The sequence below is a fragment of the Podarcis bocagei genome, assembly GCF_964188305.1.
Source record: "Podarcis bocagei genome assembly, chromosome: 15".
Classification (NCBI taxonomy): domain Eukaryota; kingdom Metazoa; phylum Chordata; class Lepidosauria; order Squamata; family Lacertidae; genus Podarcis; species Podarcis bocagei.
In genome coordinates this window covers 26,118,691-26,134,764 of record NC_138141.1, presented here as the reverse complement: position 1 = coordinate 26,134,764, position 16,074 = coordinate 26,118,691, and the positions used below count along the sequence as shown (strand labels likewise).

Below are 16,074 nucleotides of genomic sequence, written 5' to 3'. Positions count from 1 at the left end.
GGATTTGGGGCGGTTCCCAAACTGCTATAGTTCCAAGGTTTAAAAAGCACAGGCAAGACTATTTCACAACTACTGCAATTCAGTCACCACTTCAAAACAGTGCTCCAGTGGTTGAGAAAGGGGAGGGGGATCCTTATTAAAACCCACAAGGTCCCCTTCCTGACTCCTTATCATTCTCCCCCCCCAAAAAAAACCTGTAAAAAATTGCACCTTTAAGGGACTGCCATGAAATGTATTTTGAGCACTGTAATTCGAGCACTGATTTACTTATTTTATTTTATTTTATTTTATTGCAAGCCACACTATTACACATTGTTATCTGACTAATGTGTATGTAAAGGGTTAAATTCAGAACTCTGTGATGTCATGTGCTCTGTGGCAGATATGGCAGTTGGTATCTTTATGGCAGTTAGTTGAACAGTCTTAACAGTTAGACCAGCAGGTATGCTGTGTTGTGCTGCTGTCTGCCTCAGAGTCAGAGTTTGGCTGTAACAATTTAATCTATGTAAGATGTTTTAGCAACCTATGTATCACCTACCTGCGTTGCTTTACACTAAGTAAAAACTATTTGCTCTTTAAACTTTAAAAGACCCAGGACTCTCTTCCACAAAGCTCTGCTAAATGGGAACTAGAGTCTAATTCCCACAATTCTGAACCACCATTGCACTGAAGGGGACAAGGCTACAGCACTGCTGGTTTAACAGTGCAACTGTTCATTGCTGATTGTTGTTTTTTTTTCTCCCCACAGCTCAGTGAGAACTATTTGCAAATGGTTGCTTCCTCAGGACCGTTATCCGCAATAGCAAATACAGTGGTGCCCCGCAAGACGAAATTAATTCGTTCCGCAAGTTTTGTCGTCTAGCGAATTTTTCGTCTTGCGAATCACGAAATCCCATAGGAATGCATTGAAAATCAATTAATGCGTTCCTATGGTCAAAAAAAGTCCAAACAAAGCCAAATTTGGTACAACAACAGTTTATTAACTGCTCTTTAAAGTCACACATACTGTAAAGAGCAGTTCAAAAATTGAAGGGAAAATAAATTAACTTTATAAACAAAACGTGTCTTTGTTTTTAGACAAAGGAAACAAAGTCGCGAGACGTTTTCGTCTTGCGAAACAAGCCCATAGGGAAATTCGTCTTGCAAGGCAAATCGAAAACGGAAAAACCTTTCGTCTAGCGAGTTTTTTGTCTTGCGAGGCATTCGTCTTGCGAGGTACCACTGTATAACATTTTTCACTCCAGGAGAAGAAAAACCACAAACATCCATGGCATCCCCCGTTTGATGCCTTGGCCATGCCCATGAACGCTTCCAATCCATTCCCATACCTACCGATGACGGTCAGATGAGTGCTAGCAGTTATGCTTGTGACTATGTTGGTAGCGACACATTCCCACTCTCCGTGGTCATCCTTACTGAGAGATCGGAACTGGAGGCTGCCACTTGGAAGGGTGTTGTGCTTGCTTCTACTGGGCTTCCCTACCTTGGTCAAACAACAGAGAAAGCACAGGGGAAAGGAAGGAGAAATAAAGAGAGAAAAAACACAACTCAGAGGCATGTCGCAAGGGCAGCAGAGTGAGGCAACACGATGCCAATGCTGCTAGCACAAACTGGGAGAGGGGTGCGATTCTGGGCCCTTCCTGCAGACACTTGGAGGCATCTTTGGCAAAATCATTGGCCAGAGAGGTCAGCTCCCAAAAGGCGGTATGAGCAGGTAAGGCAGGTGTGGAGAAAGGAGCACAAAGAGGTACAAGGCAGAGCTGGAGAACCAGCAGAGATGCGGGAGCAGGCAAGGACAGAGCAAGGAATGGGCATGAGGGTGCTTCTGCTGCACAGATAAAGTGGGGTTTGGGCAGGGGACCCCCTTCACAGTGGACAGTTCCTTACTTGAAGGGTTGCCTGGCTCAAGTCCAGTTTAAATGAGAAAGAATCGTAAGAAAGAAGAGCAGGAACAACCCTGAAGTTACACATTCTCAATTAGCAGCTGGTCAGCAGGCTGAGCAGAGACACAGGTAATCAACCCATAGTCTGCTTCCTCTACAGTGAGATGTACAAATTTAGAAATAATTAAAACAGAAATCCAGTACATCTATGAAGTAGCACATGTAAATCTGCATCTACCACTCTTCTTTGAGGGTGGGTTGATGCATTAATTTTTCTTAGGACCCTCGTACCTACGGGACCGCCTCGCCTGGTATGCCCCACGGAGAGCCTCAAGGTCCATAAATAACAACACCCTAGTGGTCCCAGGCCCTAAGGAAGTTAGATTGGCTTCAACCAGGGCCAGGGCCTTTTCAGCACTGGCCCCAACTTGGTGGAACGCTCTGTCTCATGAGACCAGGGCCCTGCAGGATCTGATCTCTTTCCGCAGGGCCTGTAAGACAGAGTTGTTCCGCCTGGCCTTTGGATTGGAGCCAATTTGATTCCCTCCACCCCCTTTTTCTTTTTTCTTTTCCTTCTCCTGCAATGAGGCTCCATTTTAATATTTTAATGTTCCATTATTTTAATGTTGTATTTTATTTTTGTTTTTAAGTTGTAATCACTCATCTTGTTTTTATTATTGCTTGTAAGCCGCTCTGAGCCCGGCCTTGGCTGGGGAGGGCGGGGTATAAATAAAAAATTATTATTATTATTATTATTATTATTATTATTATTATTATTATTATTGGAATTCTATGTTCATAAACTTACAATGCAAACACATGCATAAGTATATAAACTACGTGTCTGAAATAGTACAGGAGAGCAATCCTGAAACCATTTTGACTCTCCCAAATTGACCTCAAATGTTTCTCTGCAAGGAGGAAGGAAATGGGAAAGCCTCCCCCTTGTTTTTGGCTAACAAATCCTGTCTGAAGGGTGTATCTGTGTATGAATAGGGTGAGCCTGTGACCTGGATTCAGGAACTGAGTATTTATCATCACAAAAGAATGGCCAGGATGCCCAGATGAAAGCAATCAGTGACCATTAGGTATCTTGGCACAGGTTTTCTGCTGTAGACCACCCCTTCAGTAATGTATGTATGATGTTTTGGGGGGTGGTCTTGAGCTACAGGGGAGGCAATTTTCAAATGTCTATATAAGAGCTTGCACACCATTGTTCTAGGTTCCTCTCCTCCCTCCCTGCGTGGGGTGAGTGGGGGACCCTGTTGCAACAGTTTAATAAAGATCATGCTTACTAGCTGCTTTGCTTCTCAATATACTCTGGTTGGCCTCTGTTATTTTCTCCTACCATTAGAGAACCTACTTAAGGACTCTATATGGGCTCTTAGATACCCCGTAAGGGAAAGGGAGTAATATTTTTCTTCTAACAGTCACCTTAAGAGGCACCTGCTTCTGACAACTGGTAGTGATGGCCGTGATAGCTGGAAAAAAGTGCCCAAATGTTCCTGCTCTACTACCCCACTGACAAAGCACCCACTTGAGTACAGCAGGCTTCTCCCTGCAGATGTTCACCCTCCAAAGGATGCAGGTCAGTGGGGTCAGGCAACAAAAAGCTGAACTGTTCCGTGTGACCTGAATGCCTGCATAATTCTGCAGCAACTGAAGGCGGCTCACCTAACAGCTATGAACCTTACATAATTGTAATGTATGTTTTAAAAAATACAGTAATATTTGGGAGACAGAATAGATGAATTCTGGGAGCTGAAACACTGAGTGCATACATTTATCTGCACTATGACTTTAAACCACTTCTAGGCCAGTTTTAATGCCCATGGCCCCCAACCCAAGGAATCCTGGGAGCTGCAGTTCTTCAGGAGTCCCTTCAAAAAATATCCCCCATGCCACAAAACTACAGTTACCAGGATTCTTTGTGGAATGGGTCAAAAGTCATGACAGCTGATCTGGTCACTGGTAGCTAGATATTCTTTTGCATTCTGTACGTACTGTTATTTAGTTTAAAGCTTTAGGCCGCTAGAGGGAGCTACGACACCATGGATCTCACCTGCATTCACCCTATTAATATCTGGTTGCATGATGAGGCAATCACTCTGTTTCCCTTGGGTTTCAGGCAGTGCCGTTTCCCAAAGAACAGGTATGGGAACCACAGGACTACAAGCCCCACCATCCCTTGCCACCAGCTGTGCTTGGTGGGGATGATGGGAGCTGCAGTTCAGCAACACCCTAAGGGACAAAGGTTCCCTGCATCTGCACCAGAAGACGACCATAGGGTGATGTTTAGGGTGGCACTTGGCCATGGGAATCACTTTAGCTGCAGCAATGGACAAAAGAGATCTCCCCTTCCTGACCTCTGACAGTGTATGTTGCTTCTGCTTGTCAAAAAGAAAGAAGATGTGATGCTATAAGGAGGTACAGACAGTCCAAGCAGCAATCAAGGACACCCTGAGGACATGAGCAGCTGCCTTATACTGGGTCAGACCACTGGGTCCACCTAGCTCAGCAATGTCTACACCAGGCATAGGCAAACTCGCCCTCCAGATGTTTTGGGACTACAACGCCCATCATCCCTAGCTAACAGGACCAAAGTTCAGGGATGGTGGGAGTTGTAGTCCCAAAACATCTGGAGGGCAAAGTTTGCCTATGCCTGGTCTACACTGACTGGCAGCAGCTCTCCAGGTTTGTGGAGTCTTTCCCAATACTACTTGGAGATGCTGTGGGATTGAACTTGGGACCTTCTGCACGCAAAGCTGATCCTCTACCACTGAGCTACTCCCCTTCCCTGAAGTTCAGGGGCCCAAGTCCAGATGTGGAGAACAGCTAGGCAAGCAGCAGTAGGCTAGGACTCTTAAGAGAGTCAGAATGGGGAGAATGCAAAACAGAAGATCACAGAAAAATGGGAAAGCTGATATCACTTGGTGACTTTGGTTTGGACCTTACCCCCTGCTGAATCTCTCACAGCAGACACAAAATGGGAGAAACCCCTTGTCCATTTGCTAAGAGTCAAAGCTTGAGGGAGGACACCCAGTGGGGCAGCAGCTGAACGAGATGTTTTGGAGTGGGAAAGCTCAGAGCTGCTACGCTACTTGTAAGAAATATGCCTTCGCTGGAGGTATTTAAGCAGAGGCAGGATTACTATTTCTTAGGGCTGCAAGATTCCTGCATCAAGCAAAGGGGGTGGGACTGGATTACCTCCCAAAGACCCTTTCAACACTAAAATTGCAATGCTCCTCAGATGAAAGACTGCTGTAGTTAAGAGACAGTGTCCTCCTGACTGTACTCCAGCTAGGAACTGGAGAGAATTTTGAGTTTTGTTTACATTTTAAGGAGAAACTACCAAATTTGCACGTCTCAAGCTGATTCAAAAATTCACACTTCCCCAAATTCTGCAATGCGATTGCCCAACCAATCTGTCTAAAATGTAATATAAGGGAAAGTGGGAATAAACACACATATATTTCATTAAAATAATGAACAAGAATGCATTGTGTTTGGGGAAATTGCTTGCAAAAATCTGCACATTAGTAAAAACTGAGTACAAACAAAGGTGTATTAAGAGATATTTGTACTCAAATGCTGGCAAGATTTTCAGGAGGACACCCCCACCAAAAAAAATGCAAATTGCTGGGGAAATGTTGAGAACTGGATTTAAGAGTAGAAAAACAGAGAGAAGCAAAACTAATAGGTTCCTTCATCTGTAGCTCCAGCAAATTATGGTTTGATCTGGCAGTATGTTGCAAAATATTAGCACAGAAACCCATGCACTGCACTGGGGCAACTGTAGCACTGGAGGGAGGGGTCCACAAGGGGGAGGGGGACCTGCAGTAGATACCGGCACAGAGGAGTGAGTGGAGGAAGTGAGCAAGTGAGAGCCAGTGTGGTGCAGTGGTTAGAGCATCAGACCTGGGAGACCAGGGTTCAAACTCCCACTTAGCCATGAAGTTCAGTTGGTGATCTTGGGCCAGTTGCTGCCTCTCAGCCTATCCTATCTCATGAGGTTGTTTTTGGTTTTTTTCTGGAAAAGTTTTCAATTAGCAATAACCTCATTGGCTACGATACTGCCACTGTGCAAAGCTATCTCATGAGGTTGTTGTGGGGACTAACTGAGGAGAGGGGAAACCTTGAGTTCCTTGCAGGAAAGGTGGGATATGAATGCAATAAAGAAATGAGTAAAACAGAGCGGCTCATTTTGCAATTGCTGCTGTTGCTGGCTGACGGTGGCTAAGGTTTCTGCAGCTTCTAAGGCTTCCTTGCTAGAAGCTGGGTCTCTCCCCCACCCACCTGTGGGACGGGGGCGGCAGTAGTACAGCCCGAAGCAAAGCAGCTGAACCTGCAGTTTTGCTCTTACCGGGACAGAGTGTGGCTTCTCTGTCTGCAATATTCATCAAAAGCCAAAGGCACTGCAGATTTTTCTGGCAGGCCGGGTACCTTTCTCCAGGCGATGGCAGGAAAGGGGTCTCCTGCAGCAGCACAGGGTATCAACAGCTCCCTCCCTGCCTCTTGTCTGTACTCCCAGCCTGGTAGCACCGTAAAATAGGGCGGGTCCTGCAGCCAGGGATGGAAGGCAAGGGGAGAGAAAGGCGGGTGGGGGAAATTAAAAAATCGAACAACTCTCATTGAACGCACAGCCGAAACCTGCATTTAAAAAATCTGCCATCCAATTACAGAACTTTTAGCCAGTTAATGAGTCTGCCAAAAGCCAGATGGTTAAACAGATTACATTGACATACATACAATCACTGACCCATGTAAAATCACGGATGAGGCGGGTGTGCAATACCTTCTCTGTGTTCATTCTCCCTTCGCACACTCTCCCCCACCAACGCTTAGCTGCTCACAACGCTCATGCAAGCATGCAGCTTGCTCGACTTGGCTTGCACAATGCTCTCGTGCGCACACACTCACATTCACTGTCCATTTCATGGAGACAGTGTGTAAGAGCTGCCCAATCCTGGCAGATTGACAGGTCATCTTCTCTGCTGGATGCCTCCAACTGACAGCACCATCTCCTCCTCCTCGACATTTGCATGCTGACTTTTTCAGCTTCTTAGAAGGTGGATTGTTATAGTATGTCATATCACTGGGGTCCCCACAGGCATCCTGGTGCACTCAGATACCACAACCCCTTGGTAGCTGCCAGATCCTCATGCCCCTCCCCACTTTATTTTTTAAATTAAGAGTTCTTCCTCTTTTTTTTTCATTTTGCAGTTGTTCGGTTGATTTTATTAAAGGAGGCTGCCTTTCTTTTGTTTGTTTTTAAAGAATTTTGCTCATTGGGCAGGGAGGGTCTAAGCATCACCAGATAATGCATCACCCACCCCCATGAAATGGATACTTGTGGTGTCCGTGGCAGTTTCTTAGACTTCCAAGGGGGCCTCTGAGCTCAAAAGGGCTGGGCATCTGTCTTCTATCACATTAGCAACAGAATCAGACAGACACATTTCAATCGAATGAATCTACAATTCCTTTAAATCAAAGCCTGTGGTCTCTTCACTTAGGGTGAGCTGATCTGATTTGGGGCACCCAGAGAGGATCTGTACTGTGCCCCCGCACACCACACCCAGCCAGGAGAGCTTCACAACAGTCAAGTCTTGTCATCACAGCTGGCATTTTGTTGATGCGGATTGCATCCAAAGTTAGGCATGCTCAGTGCAATATGCATAGTTCACAAGCTTTTCAGAACAGCAATATATGAAGAGGTGAGATACTAGCTGCATCTGGCTCTTCCCAACTGTCCCTCAGAGTTACTGCATCAGGCTGCTGAGCTTGAGGGAGAAGCAGAGCAATTCAACTGCCTCTGTTGAGAGACCAGACACCTTTAGCCTTTCCTCAGAAGTCACCTGGCAGCAGCCATTCCATCAGGCTATGTGGGCCATTTGCATTCAAGCTGATTGGTATAAGCACTTTAAGAACTGCTGCCTGACCTGGGGGGGGGGAGTTCTGCCCTCCTCCCTCCCTGTTCCTTTTTCCTTGTGTGCCATGCCTTTTAGAATAAAAGCCTAAGGGTATGCAATGCCACACTACTTCTCTTTTTTTGTGAGTACGCTGCTTTGTGAGCCTCTTCAGTTAAAGAGAAAGATACTAATGTTTAAAAAGTAAATAAATACCTTCAGTACGAGTCGGGCAGGGGGGGACTGGCCCATTGTACCCAGGGCATTATAAGGCACGCAGGTGTATGTGCCAAGAGCTTCTTCCGTTGCCTCTTCTATTCGAATTGAGCCATCTTCCATCAGACTCCAGCCAGAAAACTGCACAGGCAAGAGAGAAGACTAGACACATTGCAGTTTTGAGTTTCATATGAGATATATGGCTGTTTTGTGTTTTTCTCTCCGCTTAAATTATCTGGTTGAATGTGTAGCCATATATTTAAGTGTAGATGCTGCATAGACTGGAACCGCAATGAACCCCTCCTCTTCAGCTGACAATTCAATATATACTTTGATGTGATGCTTTTCATTTGTCAGTAGATGTCTCTACAGTGTTTTTTGCACCACCTAGTGATTCAGGGTAGAACTACAATAAACTTAATAAAACTTGCAGGATTCTGTTTTAAAGACTTTTCCTTTAAGACAATGGAATTACTGTAGCTGCATTTTGAGGGGGAAGACCAATTCCTGGGGTGAGAGAGAGGAGCATTTTAACCCTGTCCATTTCTGCATTTTTCTTCTTCTGGAAGTTCTCCCCTGCCCTGACCCCCCTGCAGACACATGGGTTTCACCTCTGCAAGTGAAATAATATGGGTATCTAAGGAAATTTCAAGTGGAGGCCTAAGGACTGTGTCATGGCCAAGAGCTGATTATGGGAGAGGGAGTTAGGAGCAAATCTGTCCTAGGTACCTAATTTGGATTAAAGAGTTCTAGGTCTAAGCACAACATGTTAAATACAGGAATGGGGGCCTGGTCTGTCCAGGTACCTGTTCTGATTCAGGTTTTTGGTTCCCAGGCCACACAGGCCTCCATCTCTATGCCCAGAAACCTCTAATGCAGCAACAGGGTCAACGTTACAAGTGTTGGGAGCATGTAAAGTTCTCCTGGATGCAGAAGGCCTCAGAAGGCATCCTCGGTTCAAACTGAAGAATCCACTCCAAATTTCACAATCTTCTGGAATTCTGGCAGAGTGAAATCGCCCAAACTTTCCAGAATGGGAACAAGCAATTCAGCTTATCCTTAATTCAGAAACATCCTAGCAGCTGCCAGATCCTTAATGTCAGAGCTTAGAAAGTTCACTTTTTAAAAAGCAACTAATTCTAGTTCTAGGTGAACATGTCCAAAAAGAAATTAATTCTAGTTCATGTTGGTCCCCCTTTACAAAATGAACTATCTTGGCTCGTGTTCTGTTCAAGTTCATCCAAATGATCCTTGGCAAAATACTTTTCAGTATTCACAATGTTACAAGCAGCTGTGCTGAGGCATACAGTGTACTTCAAACAACTAAAACAACAACATCAAAATATGGACACAGTGGGATGTGAATAGCTTAATTATTCCTTCAAACAATTATCATATTTAAGCTTAAAGGCCCCCAAAGTCCAAAGTGTAAAAAAAGAAAACCCACATGTAAGAAGTTGAAGGTTTTAACTGGAAATTGTTCAAAGTTCCACCCTAAAACTTAATCTACATTCAATTCACTCAAAAGTTATGGGAGCAACTTTCAGGTGTCGTTCAGAGGTCTTTGAACTAATTCAGTGGACTTTTTTTTAATTCAAGCTACTTTATTCCAAGCACTGTATAGAAGAGAGAGAATGGATTACTGGAGTTAGAAACTAGTGAGCCCTGGTCCCCAGTTCTTTTTCTTTTTTCTTTTTCTAAGGGGAAGGGGGGGAGCAGGAAGGAAGATTCAAAGCTGCAGCTGTAAAACATCAAGAATCACACCTAGCAAATTCTAAGGAAGAGGAGAAAAACAGGACAGCAGTTCTTTAGATTGGGGGGGGGGGAGGATTCATAAACCAAAATCCCCTTGTCAACATTTTGGACTGCATTTGTAATCCCTTCGTTTCTGTCTGCTGGGAGATGGTCAGTTATCATAATTGGCCTACTTGGATGGCACAGATGTATCGCTTCGGGGAAACATGTTGACACAGAGCCCTGCTAATGAGATGTGGACAATTCCTCCTCCTGGCATCAGCTTGAATATAGCTCAGGTCAGTAGCGCTCAACAAAAACAAAGCACCCTAGGATCACCAATTATTCCCATCATCATGATGGCTGGGGTGCAAAATCATCCCATACCAACCCGAGTGCCGGCCTCGATTCCAGCATACAGCAACTTATTCCAGAGTAAGCTACCACTGACTGTAATTTCAAGGGAACATATGCTCACTCGCCTCCATAGGCCGGTGAAGGTCCACATTCAGCCCCAGTGCCCACCCGACTTAAGGGAAGCCATTTGTATCAGATCAAGGCAGGAGCACCGCTAGGTATCCAGAGGGCTTTGGGTGCAGGCCCACGACACCTATGTATATCCATGTATAGATCTTCCTTTGGGAAATTAAATCACCCAGTAAGCAAGACTAAAAAATGTATTTTTTTAGGTTTAGGTGTTTAAAAGCGGGGACTGGGAAGAGGCAGGGCTCTGCAGAAAAGAACTGGGCTCAGGCTTCCTAACAATCTTCCTGGATGACCAAAGGATCATCTGGTGCACTGCTGCTTCTCCAGCTGTGGCCAAGCAGCTTGCAAACAAAGCAGGACTGAGGTATCCTTTGTTGCCTGCTCAAAAACATCTGAGATCTCATGCCTCTGAATAAAGTATCGTGCCAAACATTGGGTCCCTGGGAGTGTCATTTCTGGTGGTCAGGTCCTGAGAACAGGAGAAGTTAGTATCCATCCAAGCAGCCCAGTAGCAGCTGTGTTATCCAAAACAAATCTGGGACCTGGTTCTAGAGCACCAATCAAGGGTGGCAGGAGGGGCAGGAGCTTAGGGACTATCGTTGTACCAGAGAGAAGTTCCTTGGAATACAAAGCAAACACTAAGACTACGGCTTTAAAAAGGTCCTGGTGGGCAGGGATTGGCTCATGGGAATCAGCTGACTCAATAGTTGTAACAGGCTGGGACAGCAGCCAAGATGGTGCCTGAGCTACAGTGCTGGAGCCATGTGGGGAACACAGGAAGCTGCATTATACCAAGCCAGACCATAGGTGCAGTAGCAGGAGCCACCACAATGAGTCCCACTAGTTCAATGGGACTTTCCCCCTCTTCTCCTTTCCATGTGTGCCCCTCTCCCATTGGCTCTGGAGGGGTCAGGGGAGCATGCAGTGGGAGTAAGCAGGGGCACCATTCCATCAGGCAAACAGAAATGCATACACTGATGGAACATTTGTGTTAGTGCAACACTGAATTCCTTCCCATTTAGATCAGGATTGCCTACACTGACTGGCAAAAGCTCTCCAGGATTTCAGGCACAGTTCACTCCCAGCCCTGCTTGGAGATGCCGGGGATTGAACCTGGGACCTTCTGCATGTATAAAGGTAAAGGTAAAGGGACCCCTGACCATTAGGTCCAGTCGTGGCCGACTCTGTGGTTGCGGTGCTCATCTCGCTTTATTGGCCGAGGGAGCCGGAGTACAGCTTCCAGGTCATGTGGCCAGTATGACTAAGCCGCTTCTGGCAAACCAGAGCAGCGCACGGAAACACCATTTACCTTCCTGCCGAAGCGGTACCTACTTATCTACTTGCACTTTAACATGCTTCCGAACTGCTAGGTTGGCAGGAGCAGGGACCAAGCAACAGGAGCTCACCCCGTCGCGAGGATTCGAACCACCAACCTTCTGATCGGCAAGTCCTAGGCTCTGTGGTTTAACCCACAGCGCCACTCGCGTCCCCTTCTGCATGTATAGCAGATGCTATATCACTAAGCAACAGACCTTCCCCTGAAAGACATGCAACCCTGGCACCATGTGGTAATAAGTTATCAACATGTTATGAACGTAACTTCTCATTGTATCTTGGTAGAAACAATCCATGACAAGATTCTGGTAAACATGTTTCTTTGCTCAGCTTGAAATCTAGATTGCTCATTAATACATATATATACATTTATACCTTGCTCATTACAGAAATCCATTCTGTTGATGGGAACACTCTTACTTGGGGGAATATATACGCTCATCTGGAGCTCCAGGAAGGGGGGAGGGGACATTTGCCGCACAGTGTGGCTGTGGCCAGACAGGGGAATATTGCCACCTTCCTGTATGGCTGAGGAGGGGGTGGCTGCCTGATGCTGCCCTCCACCTGGCCATGATGGACCCTCTAAAAGAGTGGATATTTCCCACAATCAGGGCATGGGGGTTGTGCCCTGCCTGTCCCTAGGGTATTTAGGAGGGTGACCTGGAGCAGGCCGCCCTCTTGGTTGACCAATACATGATTTACTACCCACCCAGACAGTTAGAGGCCTGCTCAGTGGGGGAGCAGGCAAGTTGGCGTAAGGACGTTGCTATGGTTAATTAGTCATCATATTTGGGGCCAAGGAGCAATTTTCTTCTACAAGCGAACTGGCCAGCTTGCAGACTTTTGCTCAGTGCTATTTTTCTAGAAAAGGAGGTGCAGGAACTCACCATGAACACCTCCTTCATTCTCTTAGAATGACAACGGTGTCCACCTGAGAGGTACTGGAACTGAGTTCTGGTTGAAAAAAAGCCCTGCTTTCGCCTACCTCACAGCAACTGTCACAACTTTGGTGTATAAGGCATTGGGCTGGATCCTTAGTCACACGAGTAACCCGTTAAAGGGGTCCAGAAAGGGTGACTCTGTCTGGGAATCTACAAGCAGACCGATGGGCCAAAGCACCTCTCCCAATGGTGGGCCTATGCGAGATCGTGGCACCTGACCCATATCGGGAATAATTCCCCAGCACTGGATCAACCCATTGGGTTCCTATCCTCCACATCTGCCACAGACACCATGTGTCTGTGGTGGCAAATAGTGGGCATGATATTTCTAAACATTGGGCATGATGAACACTCACTGATTTCAATGAGTGAGCTAAGGACATAACAAGTATCTTCCCCGTGGAAATCCACAGGGCTTCCAAGTGCTCAGCTTTGGCTGGATTGTACCCTTCCCTGATCATCAACACTATCATGCCTGAAGTTGAGAATCACATTAGTAGATGACTTCCCTGCACACACACTCCATTAGAAACAGTCAGAATATAATCTTTAAACTGTTAATATTTAAAGGAAACTCTAAATATTGAGTATTTTGTTTAAATATTTAAAAGAATGAAGTCCTTGATAGGATTTTTCAAACCAAGGTAATAGCAGTTCGGAGTCTCATTAAAGAGGATCTTTTAAGCATCCCATATATAGTAATATCTGCCAGATGACCCGTTATACTTCCACCAGTGTTAGATTAATGATGCTCATCTCCCACAGTGACAAGAGGAATAAACTCCCTATGAGACCCTAGATGGAGAGATTGCTGTTGATTAGATTGAAGAATCCAAATTATTGTTCTCTTCTAAATGCCAAGAGACTTTCACATGGTGTGGGGAGGGGGGGAGAAGTGCAGCATCTTCGTATGCAACAAGGGTGTCCCAGCCTAAATTGGCAGAGATCACATGGAAGGGGGTAGGTCAGTGGGTCACTAATTGGCAAAAGGCATTCCTTACAGGACAGGTATTCAACCAGTAGGTTGGGACACGCAGGTGGGGGCTCTCACAGGCTGGAGGGGAAGCTGGAAGAGCCTGAGAAAGGACCAGTCCTGACTTTTCAGCTTTTTCCAGCTGTTGCTGCCATGTTGGAATCCAGCTGAGGCCAACCAAACCAAAGAAGAACTACATGCAGTGTTTGGGCTAGAAGATGTTCTTCTGGTAAGACACCCATTTTTTATTTCCAAGAGTTCTGCGAAGTAGCAGGAGAAGGGCAAGTGTCTTTTTCAGTAAGAAATATATTTCTGACCAACTGTATGCCTCTTGCCCTAGCAGACAGATGAGGTTTAATGTTGTGCAACAAAGGAATCCAACACAATGGATGTGCTAGTGGAAATACATTGCACAACAGATTGCACCATCTGTCACGCAACAAGGTTACTACCAACCTGTTTATGCATTTGCTTGCGCAACAACGGTGAATTTCTTCATCGGAACATGTATACAGCTAAGAGGCATTAACTTAGTGCTACACTGGATGCAGACCCATTGAGTTCAACAAAGCATACTCATAGCTAAGCAAGTATAGGATAACAACAAAAACCTAGTTTCAACCAGGATAATTAAATCAGTGTGGTAGATCAAGACCAGATCTGGGGAGATTCAGCTTCAAATCTCCCACCAACATTACTGAAGGTTGGTCACTATCTCAGCCTAGCCTACCTCATAGGGCTATTGTGGAAATAAAACAGGAAGGGAACAATCTTGCATGCCACCCTGAGCTCCTTGAAGAAAAGTCCAGATATTAATGCAAGTAATAAACAGCTGAAGTCCTAAAACAAACAAAATCATACACAACTAAGAGTTCTTTCTACCTTTTCAATGTGCAGAGGGCGTCCATCTTTGTTCCACTTGACCAGGGTAACCGGAGGTTCCGCCTCAACTGGGCAGCGAATGTATCCATGTATCCCCACAGGAACGTATATGACGGGTGGCATGTTGACCACACGGGCAGGATCTGGGATGGGATAAGTCAGAAGGGATGAAGAGCTTTAAAATATGAACCCTCCAGACAAGCATCAAGCTTGTACCTTTCTACTGTGGCCTAATAGAACAGAGGTCAGCAACGTTTTTAATAATGGAGTCCAAAACCCCACATACTAAATCAGTAACATTCATAAAACTCTGGCCTCCAGAGACCTTTATCCTTGTGCTCATTATCTCTGCCATTTCCATTAGAGCAACACTTAGCATTTACATGGACCCTTACGTCACCAAAAACGTTTTATCTCAATCTATCTGTGCTAAGCTCTAGGAGCATGGAAGCATTTTTCAGTCAGGAGGGAGGGAAGGAGGGAGGGAGGGAGGGAGGGAGAGAGAGAGAGAGAGAGAGAGAGAGAGAGAGAGAGAGAGAGAAATATAGGCACACACCCCCATCTTCACACACACACACACACACACGATCAGCGTTAAAATCCTTTGCCATCTTACTCAAGAAGTAAAATAAACCTTTCCCAGTCAACATTTAGCAGGTGCAACTCACACCTTTCCCAAAGTTGTTTGCATAAAATTTGAGGAAGGATAGTTATACTATAATTAAAAATGGGGTAAGGGATAACAAGGTTACCCGCTTTGGTACATCCCACTGGGAGTTAGATGGAGTGGAATTTGAGGTGTACTTGAAGGTCCCTGTTCAAATACAATGAACCCTGTAACCATAGAATCATAGAGTTGGCTCAAACCACTAACCATCTGGTTAACAGCCAGATGCATTGACCCATTGCACCAGGTGAGAGAGAGAGAGAGAGGGAGAGAGGGAGAAAGAAGGAAGGAAGGAAGGAAGGAAGGAAGGAAGGAAGGAAGGAAGGAAGGATTGATTTTGATCAATTTCTCCATGTTATTCTTATTTTATTTTTATAGCTGGGAAGGTGGGTTGTACATCATCAAGCTGCCACCTAAAATAAAATAAAAATCAAGGCTACAGTAAGGTGGGAGCTCCCACTCAGGAGAATGAAGAAGAATTCTGGGTAAAGCAGAAGAGAGATTCAGTGAGCACATATTCAACAGCGCAATTCTAAACATGCCTAGGTTTTGCAGAATTTGAAAGGGGCTACTTCCAGGTAAGTGAGTATATGCTTGAAGTCTAGCTTTTCATAAGCGGCATTATACTTCCCCTTCCTCTCATCCTACCTGCATCTCTCCCCCCCCCCCAAATCTACTCCTGGAGGTTGGGGGACATTCTGGGACAGATTTGGGAGGCATGCAAGGGGGCTGCAAGGGGAAGAAAGGAAGTCTCATTGTACAAGGAAGCTTCCCCTCACATGACATTGGATATTGCTCCTTGTTTCATCCCTTTTCCCCCAGTTATTAAAAAGATACCATATCTATACCACAGCCTTAAACTGCTTAAAAACAGTCATTCTCTCTCCACAGGGAACTCTGGGTATTATAATCCTGGGTGGAATCTCAGCAACCAGTGGGGGTGGGGGGAAGAAAAACATATATTTATCTATATGAAAACTACCACATTCAGAGAACTCTCAATTGAGCACAATAATAAGAGAGGAATCAATTTTCAGTTTCCTTATTTTAA

At 45.4% G+C, this 16,074-nt stretch overlaps 1 protein-coding gene across 6 annotated transcripts in view; it reads right to left on the bottom strand.

Moving 5' to 3' along the window:
* IGSF9B (immunoglobulin superfamily member 9B) overlaps positions 1-16,074 on the bottom strand; it is a 124,038-nt gene that overhangs the window by 33,300 nt on the left and 74,664 nt on the right. For all 6 annotated transcript variants that reach the window (XR_014002522.1, XM_081172452.1, XM_081172453.1 and 3 more), the window contains exons 8-11: positions 14,357-14,499; positions 8,006-8,146; positions 6,327-6,443; positions 1,333-1,483 (exon numbers count right to left, since the gene is read on the bottom strand). Coding sequence is in view for 5 of the 6 variants with exons in the window: in XM_081172452.1 (XP_081028578.1) it covers positions 1,333-1,483; positions 6,327-6,443; positions 8,006-8,146; positions 14,357-14,499 (552 nt within the window). In the remaining variant the exon portion in view is untranslated. The remainder of the gene's footprint in view (positions 1-1,332; positions 1,484-6,326; positions 6,444-8,005; positions 8,147-14,356; positions 14,500-16,074) is intronic.